Source organism: Perca flavescens, chromosome 17, assembly GCF_004354835.1.
Source record: "Perca flavescens isolate YP-PL-M2 chromosome 17, PFLA_1.0, whole genome shotgun sequence".
Classification (NCBI taxonomy): Eukaryota; Metazoa; Chordata; class Actinopteri; order Perciformes; family Percidae; genus Perca; species Perca flavescens.
Window position 1 is genome coordinate 17,683,153 of NC_041347.1, and position 18,014 is coordinate 17,701,166.

General features: G+C 41.2%; 1 protein-coding gene across 2 annotated transcripts; it reads left to right on the forward strand.

The window, feature by feature from the left end:
• Window positions 1-15,290, forward strand: pyroxd2 (pyridine nucleotide-disulphide oxidoreductase domain 2). Of its 2 annotated transcripts, XM_028604319.1 has the most exons (16): window positions 1-203; window positions 598-617; window positions 738-831; window positions 1,359-1,432; window positions 1,527-1,682; window positions 1,917-2,070; window positions 2,168-2,229; window positions 2,314-2,411; window positions 2,511-2,652; window positions 2,761-2,895; window positions 2,976-3,048; window positions 11,523-11,676; window positions 13,366-13,517; window positions 13,828-13,934; window positions 14,307-14,427; window positions 14,696-15,290. In XM_028604319.1, the coding sequence occupies exons 1-16, from the start codon at window positions 80-82 to the stop codon at window positions 14,764-14,766; spliced, it is 1,737 nt and encodes a 578-aa protein (XP_028460120.1). In that variant the 5' UTR covers window positions 1-79; the 3' UTR covers window positions 14,767-15,290. The 2 variants fall into 2 exon arrangements, with proteins under 2 accessions (XP_028460120.1, XP_028460121.1); XM_028604320.1 differs by lacking the exons at window positions 14,307-14,427; window positions 14,696-15,290 and having other exon boundaries at window positions 13,366-13,573; window positions 13,704-13,915.
• The last annotated feature ends 2,724 nt before the right edge of the window (window positions 15,291-18,014 follow it).

Sequence of the window (18,014 nt, forward strand, 5' to 3'; positions counted from 1 at the left end):
CTGAAATCGGATCCAGCCTAGGCTAATCAGGCAGCTGCAAACGAAAAAGTGAAGGATTGAGTAAGATCAAACTCTTGCTATGGCTGCAGCAGTGTGGAATGGTCGAGGACGGAGGGCTGTGGCTGTTGTCAGGACAGTGACTAGATCCAGATCCAGTCACACCGCTTTAAAATCCCAGTATGACGCACTGGTCATCGGAGGAGGTGAGATTTGTGGAACGTGCAGAAAAGTGCAGAAAATGCAGAGGCTATGCTACAGTATTAGCCTACGTAACAATAACAGCATGATCCACGCCTGGCAACATTGATACAACGTTTTAGCTAAGTTTGCAAAAGTAATAACGTATTTGACCCTTCTGAGAGTAGTGGTTTGACACTGTCTCTTGTTATAAGTGTTATGCAAGTTTAATCAGAATTGTTCAATTTAGGACTAATTCAACTAGACTGTAAAAATTACTGGAGAGCAGCTTGCACAAAGTGTTCAACAACAATTTTATTGAAAGTTAAATTTGAACAATGAAGTTTTGAATTTTCAGTAATTTCTATGGGATATTTGTATTCTTAAGAAAACTGTCTGACATGTTATATTTCATTGCAGGACACAATGGACTGGTGGCAGTGAGTCCATGCATATGTTTCCCAACACCTACATTATATGGTTCAACAACAATGGGTAAAGGTGATGTGCATTTGTGTGTGTGTGTGTGTGTGTGTGTGTGTGTGTGTGTGTGTGTGTAGGCTGCCTATCTTCAAAAGGGAGGACTGAAGACAGCAGTGCTGGAGCGCAGACATGTGCTGGGAGGAGCAGCTGTTACAGAGGAAATCTTTCCTGGTAGGTCGGCCTCTGGCTGGAATACAATCCTGGCTCGACCCAGGTCATAAAGGGTCGGTTCACTCAAATGTAACTACAAAAAACCCCAAAAACAACTATTTTACACCCCTAGTTGCATCGCAATGTACAGACGCTGTATACAGGGAATTAGTAGTCCATTAAGACGGTAACACTGTGTTCTGTGGATTATCTGGAGAGACACACACAAACGCACACACACACACACAAAACTATCTACATGCAGCAGATACCACCCGAAGAAATGCAGGTTTTCTGTAATTTGGGTAAACTAACCCTTAGGTTGTGGAGGAGGTTTAATTTTTGTAGACTGCTAGCAAATGTGCTATAAGGGGTTGAATGAATGTTGCATAATCAGCAGCGGTTAAACACTGTTTTGTAATTATTAATTTTTACTTTTACAAGTTTCTAACTAAAAACACGGTGTGTTAGCATGTGTTTTATCAAGTAATGCTCAAAAGGAATGTATTATTTTGTCCTTGTTAGAGTAACACTACTCTTGTGTGCAGGTTTCCTCTTCTCCAGGTGTTCCTATTTGCTAAGCTTATTAAGACCCCACATATGTGCAGACTTGGAGCTCAAGGTAAACATAGCAAAGTTGTAAAATATTTTAATTCAGCTCATTGTAAGAAGGCATAAAGTAGTTGTTCTTCATTTTTTTTTTTTTACATTTCCAGAAACATGGGCTAAAGGTGTATTTGAGGGATCCCCATGCTTTCACCCCCTTGTTGGAAGAGGGGGTGAGCGGTGCCCCACCAAGGTCTCTCACCCTAGGCTCAGATCTGGCCATGAACCAAATGGAGATTGGCAAGTTCTCACAGAAGGACGCTAAGGTGATTTTAGCATTATGATAGCCATAGTAAATGATTGACTGTATTGTGCATGTTTCTGCATTTTAAACTTTTGTGCAGATTTAAGCTCTTGTAGAACTGAAAAAAAGAACTGAAAAAAGTTTTTCATTGTACCTCCATCAATATAAAATTTAAATTATTCCGGCCTTTTTTCTTATACAATTCCACATCCTTACGCTCATCCTCATCTTCACCCCATTCTTTGACATGTACCAGGCCTTTCCAGATTTTGTTGCCCACCTTGAGAAGCTAGCAGGAGCTATCCACCCTCTTTTGGATGCTTCTCCTGTCGACATTCCAGGTGTTACCACTGGATCACTGAGGAAGAGGCTGGCTTCAGCTAAAACACTGATGCCTATTGTCAAATGTGGTGCGTTGGTGGATGTGTGCTTGAGAAATGACTTTTTATATTTTCTCATTTTGTTTTACAATAACTAAGTCATGGTGTTATGTTTTTTAATTTAAAGGTCTGAAACTGGGCAGAAACATTCCAGATTTTTATGAGATTATAACTGCACCAATAATGAAGGTTTGTTACAGCTTCCACTAAGTTTGGCATTAATTGCTGTTTTCTATTGACTGCATCGTGACTAACTCGGTTTTGGGGTTGTAGATCCTCAATCGGTGGTTTGAGTCGGAGCCACTGAGAGCAACACTAGCTACTGATGCTGTGATAGGAGCCATGACCAGTCCAAGTAATCCTGGTAGTGGGTGAGACACGTTTTATGATACCCTGTGGCACAAAATAAACACATTTACCAGTTCTACAGGTTTAACCGCATTGAATTAAACACTGACGTTGCCTTGAAGGTATGTGCTCTTGCACCATGTAATGGGAGAGTTGGAGAAGGAGAAGGGAGCATGGGGTTATGTGGAGGGAGGCATGGGAGGCGTGTCTCAGGCCATTGCCAGCTCTGCTCAATCCTATGGTGTAGACATTTTCACTGAGAAGGTAATATGGTTTTGATTAATATACTGATTTTGATGCAATATATTTTGTGGAAACTACATTCTAGCATTTGAATTTTGGTCCTTATGCATAAACGTGTATCCTTGGCAGGATGTAGGACAGGTCTTGATTGGTTCAGATGGTGCTGCCAAAGGTGTGGTGCTAAAGGATGGCACAGAGATCCACAGTAAAGTTGTTTTATCAAATGCTACCCCACATGTTACCTTCAAGAACCTCACACCACAGGTAATATGGAGAAATAAACACTACATGTAATCATGGCACCAGACAATATGATTTATTCTGGCTTCCTGTTTTTATTGTAGGCTGCCCTTTCTCCAGAGTTCATCAAAGCCATAGATCAAATAGACTACACTTCACCTGTAACCAAGATCAATGGTAAATCTGCTCTGTTTCTGTCATACTAATTGATCTTATATGCAAATCTTTCATTAGCTGGTAGCTCTTGTGTTTTGAGCATAGACTGTATGGTTTGACTGCTAAAATAAAAGAGGATATCAATTGTATGCAAAATTAATATAAAATCTTTCCACTCCTGAGATACAGTAGACCTTTTTCTCTTTAAGCTGCCTCAGAGCATGATTATGTTTACTTTCACAGTAAAGCGTGCTTTATGCTTCTGCGTTAAATGTACGCCGTGGCTACGTACGTAGGTATGTGGAGACACGGACTCTACGCCATAGTCTGACGTGCGACGGAAGTCGCTCAGCCGTGGCTTGATAGCGTTGCAATTCCCCCTACTCACTTCCTGGTTCTCCTTCTCCATAAACAACATGAAATCAAGAAGAGAGTTCCAGATTTCCCACCATGGTCAGAACAACTTAAACAATATTGAAAACAACAACAACAGTAAAGAAATAATGAATAAAATAAAATAAGGTAACAAAAGTAAAACAAACCAAGATCTACAAAACTCAAGTTATTTACATTGATATCCAGGGCACTAACATGCACATGGACAGCACAGGATTCAAAAACAAAAGATCAGTAAGCAATACCATGACATAATCAGCAGACGGTTCAGTATTACACGTCCAACACTGCTAGCTGCGTACCAAAATCTTCACTCAGCCATGAAGTCATCGGGGGCCAAAGCATCAAGGCGACTAAGGAAAGGTTGCCATATCAACATAAATTTGTCAGCTGACCCCTTAACAGAATACCTTATTTTCTGTTATTTAATAAAATACAGCATGTCCCTTACCCACTGCGCAAATGTTGGGGGATTACAATCTTTCCCCCTGATCAAGATTTGTCGTCGGGCTATCAGTGTGGCAAACGACAGAAGTCTTAGTTTATTATTATTTAAAACAAAGTTTTTTGACACCACTCCAAACAATGCAAGAAAAGCCGATGGTTCTAAGTGTTCATCAGTGGTCCTGGAAAGCATATCAAATATCAGTTTCCAATAATACAACAATTTAGGACAATCCCAAAACATGTGAATTAGAGTGGCTTGGTGTAGCTTGCAGCGATCACACATAGGGTCTACGTTGGGAGTAAACTGTGATAGCTTAACCTTGGTCCAGTGTAAGCGGTGGATAATTTTAAACTGTATAACAGTATGTTTCATACATATTGAAGATGAATGTATACCCCCAATCATCTTTGACCAAAGGGAGTCTGAGATTTCAGTACCCAGATCTACTTCCCACTGGTCTCTGAGGGAGTTAAGGCTGGTCATTTTTTTCTGACATTATCAAGGAATATATTACACCTATCTTTGCCTTCCTGGATGAAGTAATGTCATTGATTGAATCTAGTAGGGTCTCTGGTGGCTGTGAGGGAAAGTGAGCTGTATTTGAGGTTAAGAAGCTACGGATCTGTAGGTATCTAAAAACATGCGAACTGGGAATGTTGAACTTCTCAACTACTTGGTCAAAAGAGGCAAATAAGCCATTCATGTACATGCTTCTAAACAAACAGACCCCCCGTTTGTGCCACGTACTGAATACGGCATCTGTCATAGACGGCAGGAATGACAAGTTTTTCACGATGGGAGCAAGTAATGACACTTTACTGATCCCAAAAGAGTCTGAATTGTTTCCATATTTTCAAAGAAGGAAAAACAACTGGGTTAGAAGTATATTTGGTTATAGGCTCAGAGAATGGCAACCCTGAGCATAATAAAGCAAACAATGAGGTATCTTTACAAGAGTCTCTCTCTAGAAGTAACCAATCAGGTACGGCTGTCGCATCGTCCTTCTCCATCCAATAGGAAATCGTTTTAATATTTGCTGCCCAGTAGTAATGCTGAAAATTTGGCAAACCAAGACCTCCCTGCTGCTTAGGTCTCTGCAGTATAGCCTTATGTATCACGTGGATTCTTTTTATTCAAATAAAGGAAGAAAGCTTCTTGTCTAGGGAAATAAAAAATGATTTAGTTAGGAAAACTGGCACACACTGAAACAAATAAAGAAGCTTGGGTAGTATGTTCATTTTAATGGCGTTAATTCTGCCTGCCAAAGACGAGGGTAACAGATCCCATCGATCAATGTCTACCTTTAGAGAAGACAGGCGAGGGGGGAAATTAGCTGGGAAAAGGTCTTTAAATTTGTGTGTGACCCAGACACCCAGATATTTTATTTTATCCATGCACACTTTGAACGGCACCATAGGGAGAAACGGATATTCCCTCGCCGCTGGATTAATGGGCATCAGCTCACTTTTCTGAGTGTTTACTTTGTAACCCGAAATTTTGCCAAACTCATTCAGAAGACTAAGAACTGCGGAAAGAGATGAGGAAGGATCAGACAAGTAAAGTAACATATCATCCGCATATAATGAGGTTTTATGTTCCAACCCTGCCCTTGTAATACCCTTAACATTTTCACTGTTACGCAAAGCTATGGCTAGCGTTTCGATTGAAATTGCAAAAAGTATGGGGGACAAAGGGCACCCCTGCCTCGTCCCTCGTGTTAGTGAAAAAGATAGTGATATATTTTTATTAGTGCGTACCGCCGCTGACTGTGAGCTATATAGAATTTTGACCCAGGATAAAAACTTTGGCCCAAATCCGAATTTCTCAAGCGTATGGAATAAATAGTCCCACTCCACCCGATCAAAAGCCTTTTCGGCATCTAAAGATATAACAACTTCTGGATGGTCGGCTGGAGAGGGACCGTAAATTATGTTATACAGACGGCGGATATTAAAGGAAGCCTGCCGATTCTTTATGAAACCCGTCTGGTCCTGTGAGATTATAGTTGGGAGAACTGTTTCGAGATGGCGAGCAACAATTTTTGCAAGGATTTTGCTGTCTACATTAAGTAAAGAGATAGGGCGGTAGGAACCGCATTCCTGTTTGTTTTTGCCTTCTTTCAGAATAAGTGATATGGTCGCTTGCCGTAATGTTTCGGGTAGTCAACCAACAAGGAATTATTATATACAGAGTTTAGTATGGGAGCCAATTGGTTTGAGAATTTCTTGAATGGATATCCATCCGGACCTGGAGATTTCCCGCACCGCATACTCTTAATGGCCATTTCAATTTCTCCAACTGAAAACGGGTATTCTAACTCGGCTGCTTTTGCAGGATCTATATGAGGGATGTCAATGCTTTGGAGAAATGACTTGATTAAGTTATCATCCCCTAGTGATTCAGATGTATACAAGTTACGGTAGAACCTCATAAAACGTGAGTTAATGGCGACATGGTCTGTACAAACCGTACCAGATTCGTCACGGATCTCAGAAATTGCTAGACTTGCTGCTCTTTGGCGAAGCTGGTGAGCAAGAATTCTCCCAGTTTTTTCGCCATGCTTGTAGTACCTATGACGGGATCTGATCAAAAGGTTCTTAGCCTTTAGTGTGGCTAATAGATCAAATTCTTTTTGGAGGAGTAGGCGTTCCTTAATGTCTTTAGCTGATGTTGTTGCTGCTAAGCGTGAGTCAAGGCGACCAATGTTGTTGATTAGTTCATTAATACGGGTGTTTCTGGTTTTCCGTAGCTGTGCATTGTAGGAGATAATCTGGCCTCTTAAATAAGGTTTAAGCGCCTCCCATACTGTTGATGGTGACATATTAGGGGTCTGGTTGATTTCCAAAAAGTAAAATAAAATCTAAACATTTTTTATCAGAGAGCAGAAGTGGGTTGAGACGCCATGGTCTGTAAACAGGCTTTGTGTTCGGTAGATTAAACTTCATCATATGCAGAGCATGGTCAGAGATTACAATCGGATGATAATCACAATGCTGAACTGAGGAGAGAAGACGCCTGTCCATAAAAATGTAATCAATGCGTGAAAATGTTTTGTGGACAGCGGAGAAAAAAGAATACTTCCGAGCAGCAGGGTTCAAAGAACGCCAAACATCAGCAACACCATAGGTGTCAAGAAACAACCGAATTGAATGGGCAGCTTTAGAGGTCGGCATATTCCTAACAGAGCTACGGTCTAGGTTAGGAGCTAGCACACAGTTCATGTCTCCACCTATTATCAAATGATGCTCGTTTAAATCAGGCAGACGGGAAAAGAGATTGGTGAAGAATGCAGCGTTATCCCAATTGGGTGCATAAACGCTTGCTAAAATAACTGGGGTATTATACAATTTGCCCATGACAACAACATATCCGCCCGCAGGGTCTGCATCAATCTGAGATATGATACAAGGTACATGCTTGCCAATAAGAAGTGCTGCCCCTCTTGATGTAGCATGAAACTTTGAGTGATAGACTTCACCAACCCATCCAGCATGCAAGTGTGAATGGTCAGGTACTCTCAAGTGGGTCTCCTGAAGGAAGGTGATATCAACTTTTAGCTTCTGTAAATGTGTCAGAACTTTCTTGCGTTTCACAGAATGGTTCATCCCCTTAACATTCCAGCTCACAAATGAGATTGGACATGTAGCAATCCTGCCTGTAGTCACATTCTGTGCCATGTCAAAAAATAAGTATATCTAAAGCCAGATAGTAATTTGCATGTAAGGCCCCCATCACTACATAAGTCAAGGCAAAAAAAACAGGTACAGAAAGAAAACACAATAAAAAAAATAGTCAGAACGTACTAAGACCCTCATTTCCCTTCCCATCTGAACCATCTTAACTGGGTTTGAACTTCTCCCTAACATAGAATATCCGCACATTGTGCTTATAACCAGCTAAACGCTAAACTCAGCAGAACATCAAAAAAGCTATTAGGCGTAGATATCAAAATGTAAAACAATCACTTCCATATAGGTTTGGTAAACTGACATTAACCTTCAGTTATTTATGCATGTACACACATCAATGGAAGGGAGAGACAGCTAGATACTACAGCAAACCTCTCCAGGTAGGCTTAATTTAAAATGATTCAAGGTGTGATGTACACACACACACACACACACACACACACACACACACACACACACACACACACCTTAGCAGTGTGACATTGACTTGGCACTTAACACCCCGAATGGGTGTAAAGATTAAGGCCCCGTCCACACGTACCAAAACAATCTTTTTTTTTACCCGTCTTCCCTGGATTCGTTTCAAGAATTGAAACGAAAAAATGCGTCCAAACGAATCCACCTGTAAATGACTCAATACGCTACTTCATATGCCAGGCCTATAGGTGGCGCTGTTTCTGCTACAGAAATTCACCAAGAAACGGAGAAGAAGAGCATGGTCACTTCCACTTCCCATCATAACTTGACTAGCTAGATTATAATTTTCTCTTAATACGTCCGTGGACTATAATAACTTTCACCACTGCTCATTTTATAAAGGCCGCCGCAAGAAAATGTCTTTGCTTACGTTGTATAATGTGCTTTTGGATTGCTTTTTATTTTGCATGATTACAGCGCGCTAACGTTAGCGCGCTAACGTTCGCGCGCTCTAACATCGGCAGAGTCAAACAAACATCATTGATCCATGAATGATGTCTTTTTAATAATCTATACGTTTTTCTTGCAGTAGCCTTTCTACAATAAGCCGTGGTAAAAGTTACTATAATCCGTTCAAGGAGTTGATAAGCAGACAGATTAGCTAGCTAGTTGATAAGTTATCTACTTCCACTTTATAAACAGATAGCCATAGCAGCTAACGTTAAGGTTACGTCAATGGTTACTTCGCTGCTGGAGCAGTCAGCTACTTTAGCGATGTTTAACGTTGGCTACATAACGTTAGCAATATATCTTGTGTAGAATCCAGAGGGAAGGGTCAGGGAGCAGAGACACAGTATTTAGATATAGTGTGCTGGTTTGACCACGAAGATGGGACATGCTCGCTTAGCTTCACCGCAGTTGTGTGCGTCAGCGGCCGTGGGAGAGGGTGTAAAAGAGGGGTGTGGCGATGACATCATCGATACGGATCCGCATTCACCATCCATACGAAGCCAAACGAGAGCCGTTTTCGGATTTTTTCACCCTGAGACCTGGTTTCAAAAAAGTGCGTTTTCAGGCAGTGCGTTTGCAGGATTCGTCTGGACGGTCGGCCCAAACGATGCAAAACGTGCGTTTGCACAAAAAAACGTTTCCATGTGGATGGCCCCTAAGTTTACGAAAGGTCACCTCAGCTATAGAGATAAGTAGCCCCCTGTGTTTGTGAACAACATCACAGTCCAAACACACTGAATGTATATGTCCACAACCGTCACCTTAATGACATAGGTAGTGTCAAAACCGTCTGAAGTAATAGGCGTGCACTGACGTTAAATTTACATCATAATGGCACTTCACCTGATTTATGAGCTTGTACAGTCAGAAAATCCTCCTCTTCAGAGAGAGACAGTTAACGGTCAGTAGTTGTCTCTTGCCTTGTAATGTACTGGGAAATGTACTTCTGGGCTTCATCAATTGAGGTGAAGAATGTCTCCACTCCATTGTGGGTGATACGAAGACGTGCCGGGTGAAGTATGCCGAACCGGAGCCCCTCAATCCCACGCAGCTGCTGTCTAATGCCGTTAAATGCTGCTCGTGCACGGGCAACTCTTGCTGTGTAATCCGGGAAGACCGAGACAGTTATGTTGTTCACCTTCACCCTCCGCCGTTCTCTGGCAAGACGCAGAATATTGGAGCAGTCATGGAAGTAATGAAGTCGGGCCACGATGGCTCTAGGTGGGGCCCCTTGTTTCGGTGGCGGTTGTAAGTTCCGGTGTGCTCTATCCAATAGAGGGACATTTTCCAGCTGGAAAGCTTCTTTCAGCAGCACGGAAACTGCAGTTGTGCTACAATCACGGCCCTCCGGCACCCCAACGATACGTATATTATTGCGCCTGGATCTACCTTCCAGGTCCTCACATTTATCTTCTAAGGCAGTCACCTGTGTTGAGAGCTGTTGTACCGTGCGCTGCAGAGCCGCGATGTCATCTGAGCATCCACAAAGTTCCCTCTCCATCTCCTTCATGGTGTTCCCCATCGCGGTCACCTCGTTTTTTTATAGCAGCCTTGAAGTTAGAGAGCTCCATCTTGGCGCCTTGTATCTCCGATTTAATGCCAGATATTTCACTTTCAAGCACAGCCCGAATCTCATCCTTGAAAACAGTCACAAAGTCTGCGCGTAGCGATGACAAGAGTTCACTTTTAAAGGCCGTGATATCCATCGGGCTTTCCACCGTCGGAGACTCCATAGAAGGGTTACCTGAGTCACTCGAGGCCCCGGAGGGGGACGGCGTGCTGGTCTTAACAGGCCCGGTCGCTGACGAGTTAGTATTTCGACTTTTAGTGTTTCTACCGGACATGTTTTGTTTCCCTTGGATTAGTGAGCAATTTAAATGAAGGATTGTGGGGTTTTTTTGTCGATATTACGCCAGAATAACAGTTAAATGACAAAATGTTCTGAAGAGCTCCGCAAAACACAGCTACTCCATTGCACGCTCACTAGCGCCCCCCCTCTAGCCATATGTTTAAGATGTTTAAATGAAACCCGACATTCTTTAGTCATACTTAGACTGTGAGGTCTGTTTTTGTTTGTGTTGAACCACTACGTACACACTTTGAAAGCTGCAAAGAAGTGGGAAATTGTAAGGCAGACTTGGCAATATGCCACACACAGATGTAGTGTATCAAGAGGGATCAGCTCTTAATCATTCACTATTGAGTACTGTCAGTATTTTTACAATGTGAGATTAGGTTGCCTAAGCTCTTGTTACTCTAAACACAAGTTTCTTTAGTTTGGGGTATTATAAAACAGTGTAAAGCATACAAAACTAAGAAGATGTTTATTGTTCTTCAGCTTCTTGTGTGGTGCCACTTGTCGCTCCTGCTTGTTAATTACAGTAGAGCCTGATCTGTAGGGCTTTATTAACTCAGGAAGTCTTTACTCCCAACTGATCTCTTACAGTGCATACAGTGCAATGCTTCTTAGACTTAACGATAGTCAACAGTGTTAGGTGCAACATATTCCTTGCACTGAGAGTTGCCCTAATTGTACTCTCGCTTTGCCAGACCCTCCTCCAAAGCGCACTGGAAGAGAGTCTGGCTCCTCCACATAGCATTCGGGGATGGGAGGAAAACGTGCTCTGGTTAATTGGCATTTCTTTAAACCAATCACAATCATCTCGGGCGGTGCTAAGCACTGGAGACTAGCTAGCTGTCTGGATTTACCCTGCAGAGAGCTGAGAAAAGGTTAACCATAGTCCTCATAAATCGACCAGAGTTTAAAATGCCAACACAAAGGAAGCCCAAGGCAACGGATATCCGGCCTTAATGAGTGAAATCCGGCGGATTTTCTGGCAGCAACGGAGCAAGTGGAAGTGGAACGTCAAGGATATAGACTACCCTAATTGTAATTCAAATATTTAAGTAAGCTGCAACGTAAGCACACACTATAGAAAATAAAAATGGAATTAAAAAAAGTCAAGAGCGTACACTGATTCCATGTAATTTTATTTGTCCTGACCTGTTTTATTTTTAAATTTTTTTTCTTACAGTGGCAGTGGACAAGCTACCAAACTTTCTAGCATCTCCCACACCAGATGATAAACCTGGACCCCACCATCAGTGCTCCATTCATCTCAACTGTGAAAGCGTGGAGCTCCTGGAGACTGCATACAAGGAGGCCATAAATGGACATCCCTCAGCAAGGTACATCTTCAGACTTCCAAGTGGACACTTTAACACATAACACTTTTTCTTAAAATAAGATTCAACAATACATTCAGCAACCAAATTGTCCCGCTGGTTAGCTGACTATACATGCTAGAGATTCAATTGTAGATAAATATCACATGCATATACAGCACCGTACAATTCGTCATATATACTCAGCAAAAAAAGAAACGTCCTCTCACTTTGAACTGCTTTTATTTTCAGCCAACTTAACATGTGTAAAACTTTGTATGAACATAAAAATATTCAACTACTAAGAACTAAACTGAACAATGTTACGCAGACGTGTGACTAACAGAAATGGAAAAAAGTGTCCCTGAACAAAGGATGGTCAAAATCAAAAGTCACACTCGGTATCTGGTGTGGCCACCAGCTGCATTAAGTACTGCAGTGCATCTCCTCTGTTTACTTTGTTGAGAATTGCTCTCTAAACCTTGTCTCTTGTAAAGTAAGTACAGTTTATTTCTAGAGCACATTTAAACACAGCTTAAGCTGACCAAAATGCTGTGCTAGATTTTGACCATCCTTTGTTCACGGACCCATTTTTCCATTTCTGTTAGTCACATGTCTGTGAAACATTGTTCAGTTTAGTTCTTAGTAGTTGAATCTTTTTATGTTCATACAAAGTTTTACACATGTTAAGTTGGCTGAAAACAAAAGCAGTTGAAAGTGAGAGGACGTTTCTTTTTTTGCTGAGCATATCTTGACACTATAATATTATGTGCCTTGTAGATATTTTCTACATACATTAATGTCAACATAGTCTCGCATTGCCAGACCTGTCTCCACAGCACAGCAGAGTAAGGTCTGGCTCCACACACACTGCAAGATAGGAGAAATAAGCGCTCTGGGTTGCACAGGCGAAGCATTGCTACTTGGGCGCGGAGAGCCTGGTCATCGATGGCAGTACCTTGTCCCACTCGCCACAGCACAGACACACTATTTCAGTCGGCATGGGTTGGCATATTCCCCCACACTCACACCTCAGTTCGTGTTGGCTCTCATCCTCACGTCCACAGGCTGTTGAGCGATTGCAACCTCCTCCTCCTGTCATTCTATTTCCAAAGCACGCAGCTCCTCTTCTGAAAACTCTGGTTTGTAGAGGTATGGTTCTGGATCTTGACTGTCTGAGAAGTCATCCTCTTCGTCGCTCACAAAATCCGCCATGTTCATCGCCATTCACTATGTCTACTGTAGGAAGTATAGCCAGCTAATATTCACGGCGGTATGTTGATGGAAGTTGGGGGGTTTCAGGTGTTGTGTGATATCTCTGTGCCCAAGTAGCAGTGCTTCGCCTGTGCTTTGCCGCAATAAGGTCCCAAGTCAATATCTGCCTAGGAGATCGCCTAGTCTTAATCTGCATTGCTATTTGTACTTGTTGTGAATACGCAGGCCACAAGATGTAATATGTTGTTTTTGTTGTTGTTGTTGTTGGCTCACTTTTACTCACGACATGCTATCCGGCAACAAAGGATTCCATTTACTATGCTAAGCTAAACTAGCGGCGGCGCTGCCGGACTAAGACAATGCATGCACTGAGACAAAAATGCGTTTGCCCACCTCTCTAAATCTAGGGGAGACGGTGAATAACCCCTATTTCAAAGAACGGTGGCGTGTTCCTTTCACTCCCCCACCATCTTGTCTCATCATGCCCCTCTGCTGTAGACCCATGCTGGAGATGACTATCCCCTCTGTGTTGGATCCTACTCTGGCTCCCCCTGGCTGCCATACGGTGTCACTGTTCACCCAATTCACCCCCTACCACATAGAGGGCAGGGAGTGGACTGACCAGGACAGGGAGGCCTATGCAGACACTGGTTTGAAACACAAAATTATCCAAGAGTTCTAGCATGCTGTGCTTAAGGCTGATCTTATTTATATTTATATATATATGATATATATATATATATATATATATATATATATATATATATATATATATATATATATATATATATATATATATATATATATAAGATCAGCCTTAAGCACAGCATGCTATAATATATATATAGTTAACTGATATTTTAAGGCTACACTCTGTCTTTTTTAAATGTTGAGATTCCAAAAGTGATAAATAGTGTTTTAACCTGTTTCAGTGATAAAAGCCTGTGTTTGTCTCTTCAGTATTTGACTGGGTGGAGCAATACGCACCAGGGTTTAAAAAGTCGGTTGTGGGCAGGGACATCTTGGCTCCACCTGACCTGGAGAGGATCTTTGGGCTCACTGGAGGGGTACATACACTGTAGCCATTGTAGAGCTGGGAAGCAATTTGAATGTGGATCCACAACTGATTTGCTTGTCACAATCAACTGTCAACTGGATGAGGAAGTCATTTGTGTACTCTGCAGTGTTCTGTTGATCACTATCTGCTCAGGGACAGACCTGTTGTATAAGCAGTTAATGGTTACAAACAGTTTTACCACAACCCATAAGTGAGAATCAAAGTTCATATCCGCTGCATAAAGTGGCACAAACTCACTGCTTTTTGCGTATGACTGTATGAGGCAGTCATTAAACAAGGCTACTTTTATCATAATAACAACCTATCTTACATATATCAAGAAACAAAAAGAAAACTAAACATTTTGGTTTTGTATTTACAGAATATTTTCCATGGATCAATGTCGCTGGACCAGCTCTACCTAGCACGACCTTTGCCCTCTCTCTCAGACTACCGTTCACCAATTAAAGGGCTGTATCTGTGTGGCAGTGGCTCTCATCCAGGTTTGCTTTTAATGCTGAACCCTCAGCTGAATATTGAATTGCATATGTGGCTGTTGGTTGTGTATATTGTAATGCAAGCACAATCATTTATGTTAAATTGTCTGGTGTTAGAAGAGCACAGTTAATGAACCTTTGGATGAAAAACTGCTGATGATAAATTAAATAAGTCGCTTGATGATGTTAGGTGGCTGAGTAAACGGTGACTGATTTCCCCACACAGAACAAGACTGACTAATTATTGTCCATTTTATACGTTTGTTTTTTTTAGGTGGTGGTGTGATGGGTTCTCCCGGCTGGAATGCAGCGCTCGCTGTCATGGCTGACCTGAAGCGTCGCTGAAACATCTGATGCCATCAGTGTATAATCAATCAGTGTTCAATTTCTTTTGTTGGATTTGTGTGAATTTGAATGATTTGAGAAAATAATTTCAAAACTCACTCCAACTATCTATCTCATCAGCTGTCTCTCCACCATATTATGTTTATTAATGTATCTGAAAAGAAAAAAAGTTGATTTAATAATACAGCTGACATGGGATGAAAGACAAGAGGGGAGACTCAATAAAAGAGGCTTTTAGGCTCTTTATACTGTAGGTCGTCTATGTCAAAAGTCCACTAGTCACACTATTCACTCCTGATATTAAACACTAATGCAACTGTTGTTGTAACTCCTGTTATGAAGTAATCTAACTGAGCTAGTAGAAAATAACTGATATTAACATAACAACATTAATGTTGAAGACAAATCCATTTTGAGAATACCTAACAACTTGTCTCAATGAAATTAACTGTTAATCTAATGATGGAAATGAAGCACAATGGGACTTTTTACAACTTTGTATGAATAAATTCTAATTATATCAAGCTTCTTTTTTTTTTAGCTATGCATAATGATTATTGGTGTGTTTTACATGGGATTTCATTGTGGAAATCTCATAGGTCTTTTTCACAGCTGAATATTTTGACTTGTCATTGTAGGAAAAAACAGGTGGTACTAATAACATTAACAATGGCTCTGTTGTATTGAAATGTCCCAGTAAGGCTCAGGACCCTGAAACTGAAGCAGCCAAATGGAATCCAGCCATCATTCATTTTATTATTTACACCTGCACTTTTACTACTATGAGATGTTAAAATGTCCCTCTGTGAAAAAGCACACTGTTCAGTTTTTTTTTTTTTTTATATAAATGTGAAAACAACGAATTCATGTTAGAATTAAGTTAATGTTAGGTGACTGTTTAAATTGAATGTTGCCTAATGGGTTTTCTTCAAATTCAGTATACTTTGACAGAAAACCATTACTTTTATATTTATTTTACTGATGCCTGGGTCTGTCAGAGGTTTCTCCCTAAAAGGAAGTTTTCCTAACCACTCGAGGTTTCTGCCTAAAAGGAAGTTTTTCCTCGCCACTGTCACACTAAATGCTTGCTCTTTGGTGAATTATTGGAATTGTTGGGTCTTTGTAAATTATAGAGTTTGGTCTAGACCTACTCTATCTGCAAAGTGTCTTGAGATAAATCTTGTTATGATTTGATAAAATTGAATTGAATTGATAGGGTTAGTTCAAGGACCAATGTAATTGTACATGGGCAATTAAACTGGTTTTCCTCTGGAAGACCCTAAAAAATTATAGCTTCAAGCTTCATTTTTTGTACAAATAGTATGACACAAGGTCCACTTACTAGATTTCTTCCATAGCCTTTAACACAAGATCTGACTTAAAGTGGGAAAGGAAGTAAGTGGACCTTGAGTTAAGAATCTTTTGTCAAACCCTACTTACAAATTGTAGCAAGTGTACTGAAGTATTTTCCAGCTTTGCATGATTTCCGTATTCTTGCATCTGTGTTACTTGTGTAGCCTGCTGAACTGAGACCCACACAGGATAAAATATTCAAATTCACAGAGGGTCAAACAAAGCCATTAAACCAAAAATTACACATAATACATACGGCAGTGGCAGTGGGCATAGGATACTGACATAGAAAACTAAATAAAACAGTATAAATATAACGTTACCTTCATAGTATACTCGCATTGCCAGACCTTTCGCCACAGTGCTGCGGAGGATCTGGCTAGTCCACACAGCATTCTGGGATGGGAGAAAAACGTGCTCTGGTTTATTGGCATTTCTTTAAACCAATCACAATCGTCTTGGGTGGTGCTAAGTCCCGGACACAAGGACTGTGCCTCTGCAAAATAGCCTTGGGAAAGAACTTGTTAGAGTCGTTCAAAAGTTGTTTTAGGTGGCTGGGTTGGCTCAGTGGGTTGAGCAGGGCACATATACTGAGAGGTTTATGCCTTGACTCAGAGGTCCAGGGTTCAAATCCAACCTGTGATAATTTCCTGCATGTCTTCCCCCTCTCTCTCCCCTTTCTCACCTAGCTGTCCTGTCAAATTAAAGGCGGAAAAGCCCAAAAAATAATAGTTGTGCAACAGAAAACTCAGATTGGACAGATAGTCTAGCTAGTTGTCTAGTTTTACCCTGCAGAGATTTGAGGAGCAGTTAACCATAGTCCTCATAAATTGACCAGAGTTTAGAATGCCAACACAAAAAAAGTGAAAGGTAACGGATGTCCGGCATACCTGACTGTGGAACGTCGTCAATATAGACTATCTTCATAGTAAATGTGGGCTAATTCTGAAATGTACAGTCTGATTTAGAAAACACGTTAAAGCAAAACTAGGTAACTTTTCCCACTTCCGTCCCCCTACAGGTTGGACTGGAACTGTCCATTACATTATATTATGCAAGTTTGCCAGATCGGATAGCGGATCTGTAGTTCGAATGAACTGGACAATGTAATCTAATGGACAATTCTGCTTCCAACCTGTAGTAAGATCGAAGTGGGAAAAGTTACTTACACAACTTCCATAGACAGTATATAAATTGGACCAACAGATCCCGTTGCTCTGGACGGAGACCAGTGAAGGATATTAGAAGCACTTTTCCGGTGAGTGGTGAGCATTACTGTGCAGCCTCCAACTGAGAGAGACAACATAAATGTGACGTGAACCTGTCTGAAAGTTGTAAGTCTTCTGGTAGCTGTGCCAAGAGAAATCTCAATCATTTCCAATCTTGCAGAGATGGAGAGCGTAGGTATATGTAAGGAGATAACATGGACACAGGCTAATTATTGCTAACTAAAATGCTAGTTAACATTAATAATTAAATTTAAACAGCTAATGTAAGTCGAAACTGCCTGCGAGCTTCTCCTGTACTATACAGTAATTCCTCTACTATGTGACACAATCGTTAGCCTATTTTTACAAACATGTCTGCTACGGAGCCATAACGTGAGATACAAGGTAATAGAAGCTTTTATACATTGTAGTGTTTCTTTAGAAATAAACAATGGACAAATAAAGTCTTTAAACGCTGCAGATGTAAAGTTATTCGCTGTCCAAGTGACGTCAAAATTAATGGCAGTCAAGGGAATGCTAACGCCGGCTGAGCGTTTGGTAGCATCAAAATGGTGCCATAGGAGGTTCGAGTTCTGAAGAGAGGCTTACGGGGGTAAGTAATATCGCAAGGGGTTGCGATATTACGAATCCCACTATGGCCACGCCAAGACCCGCCCTTCAATAGCG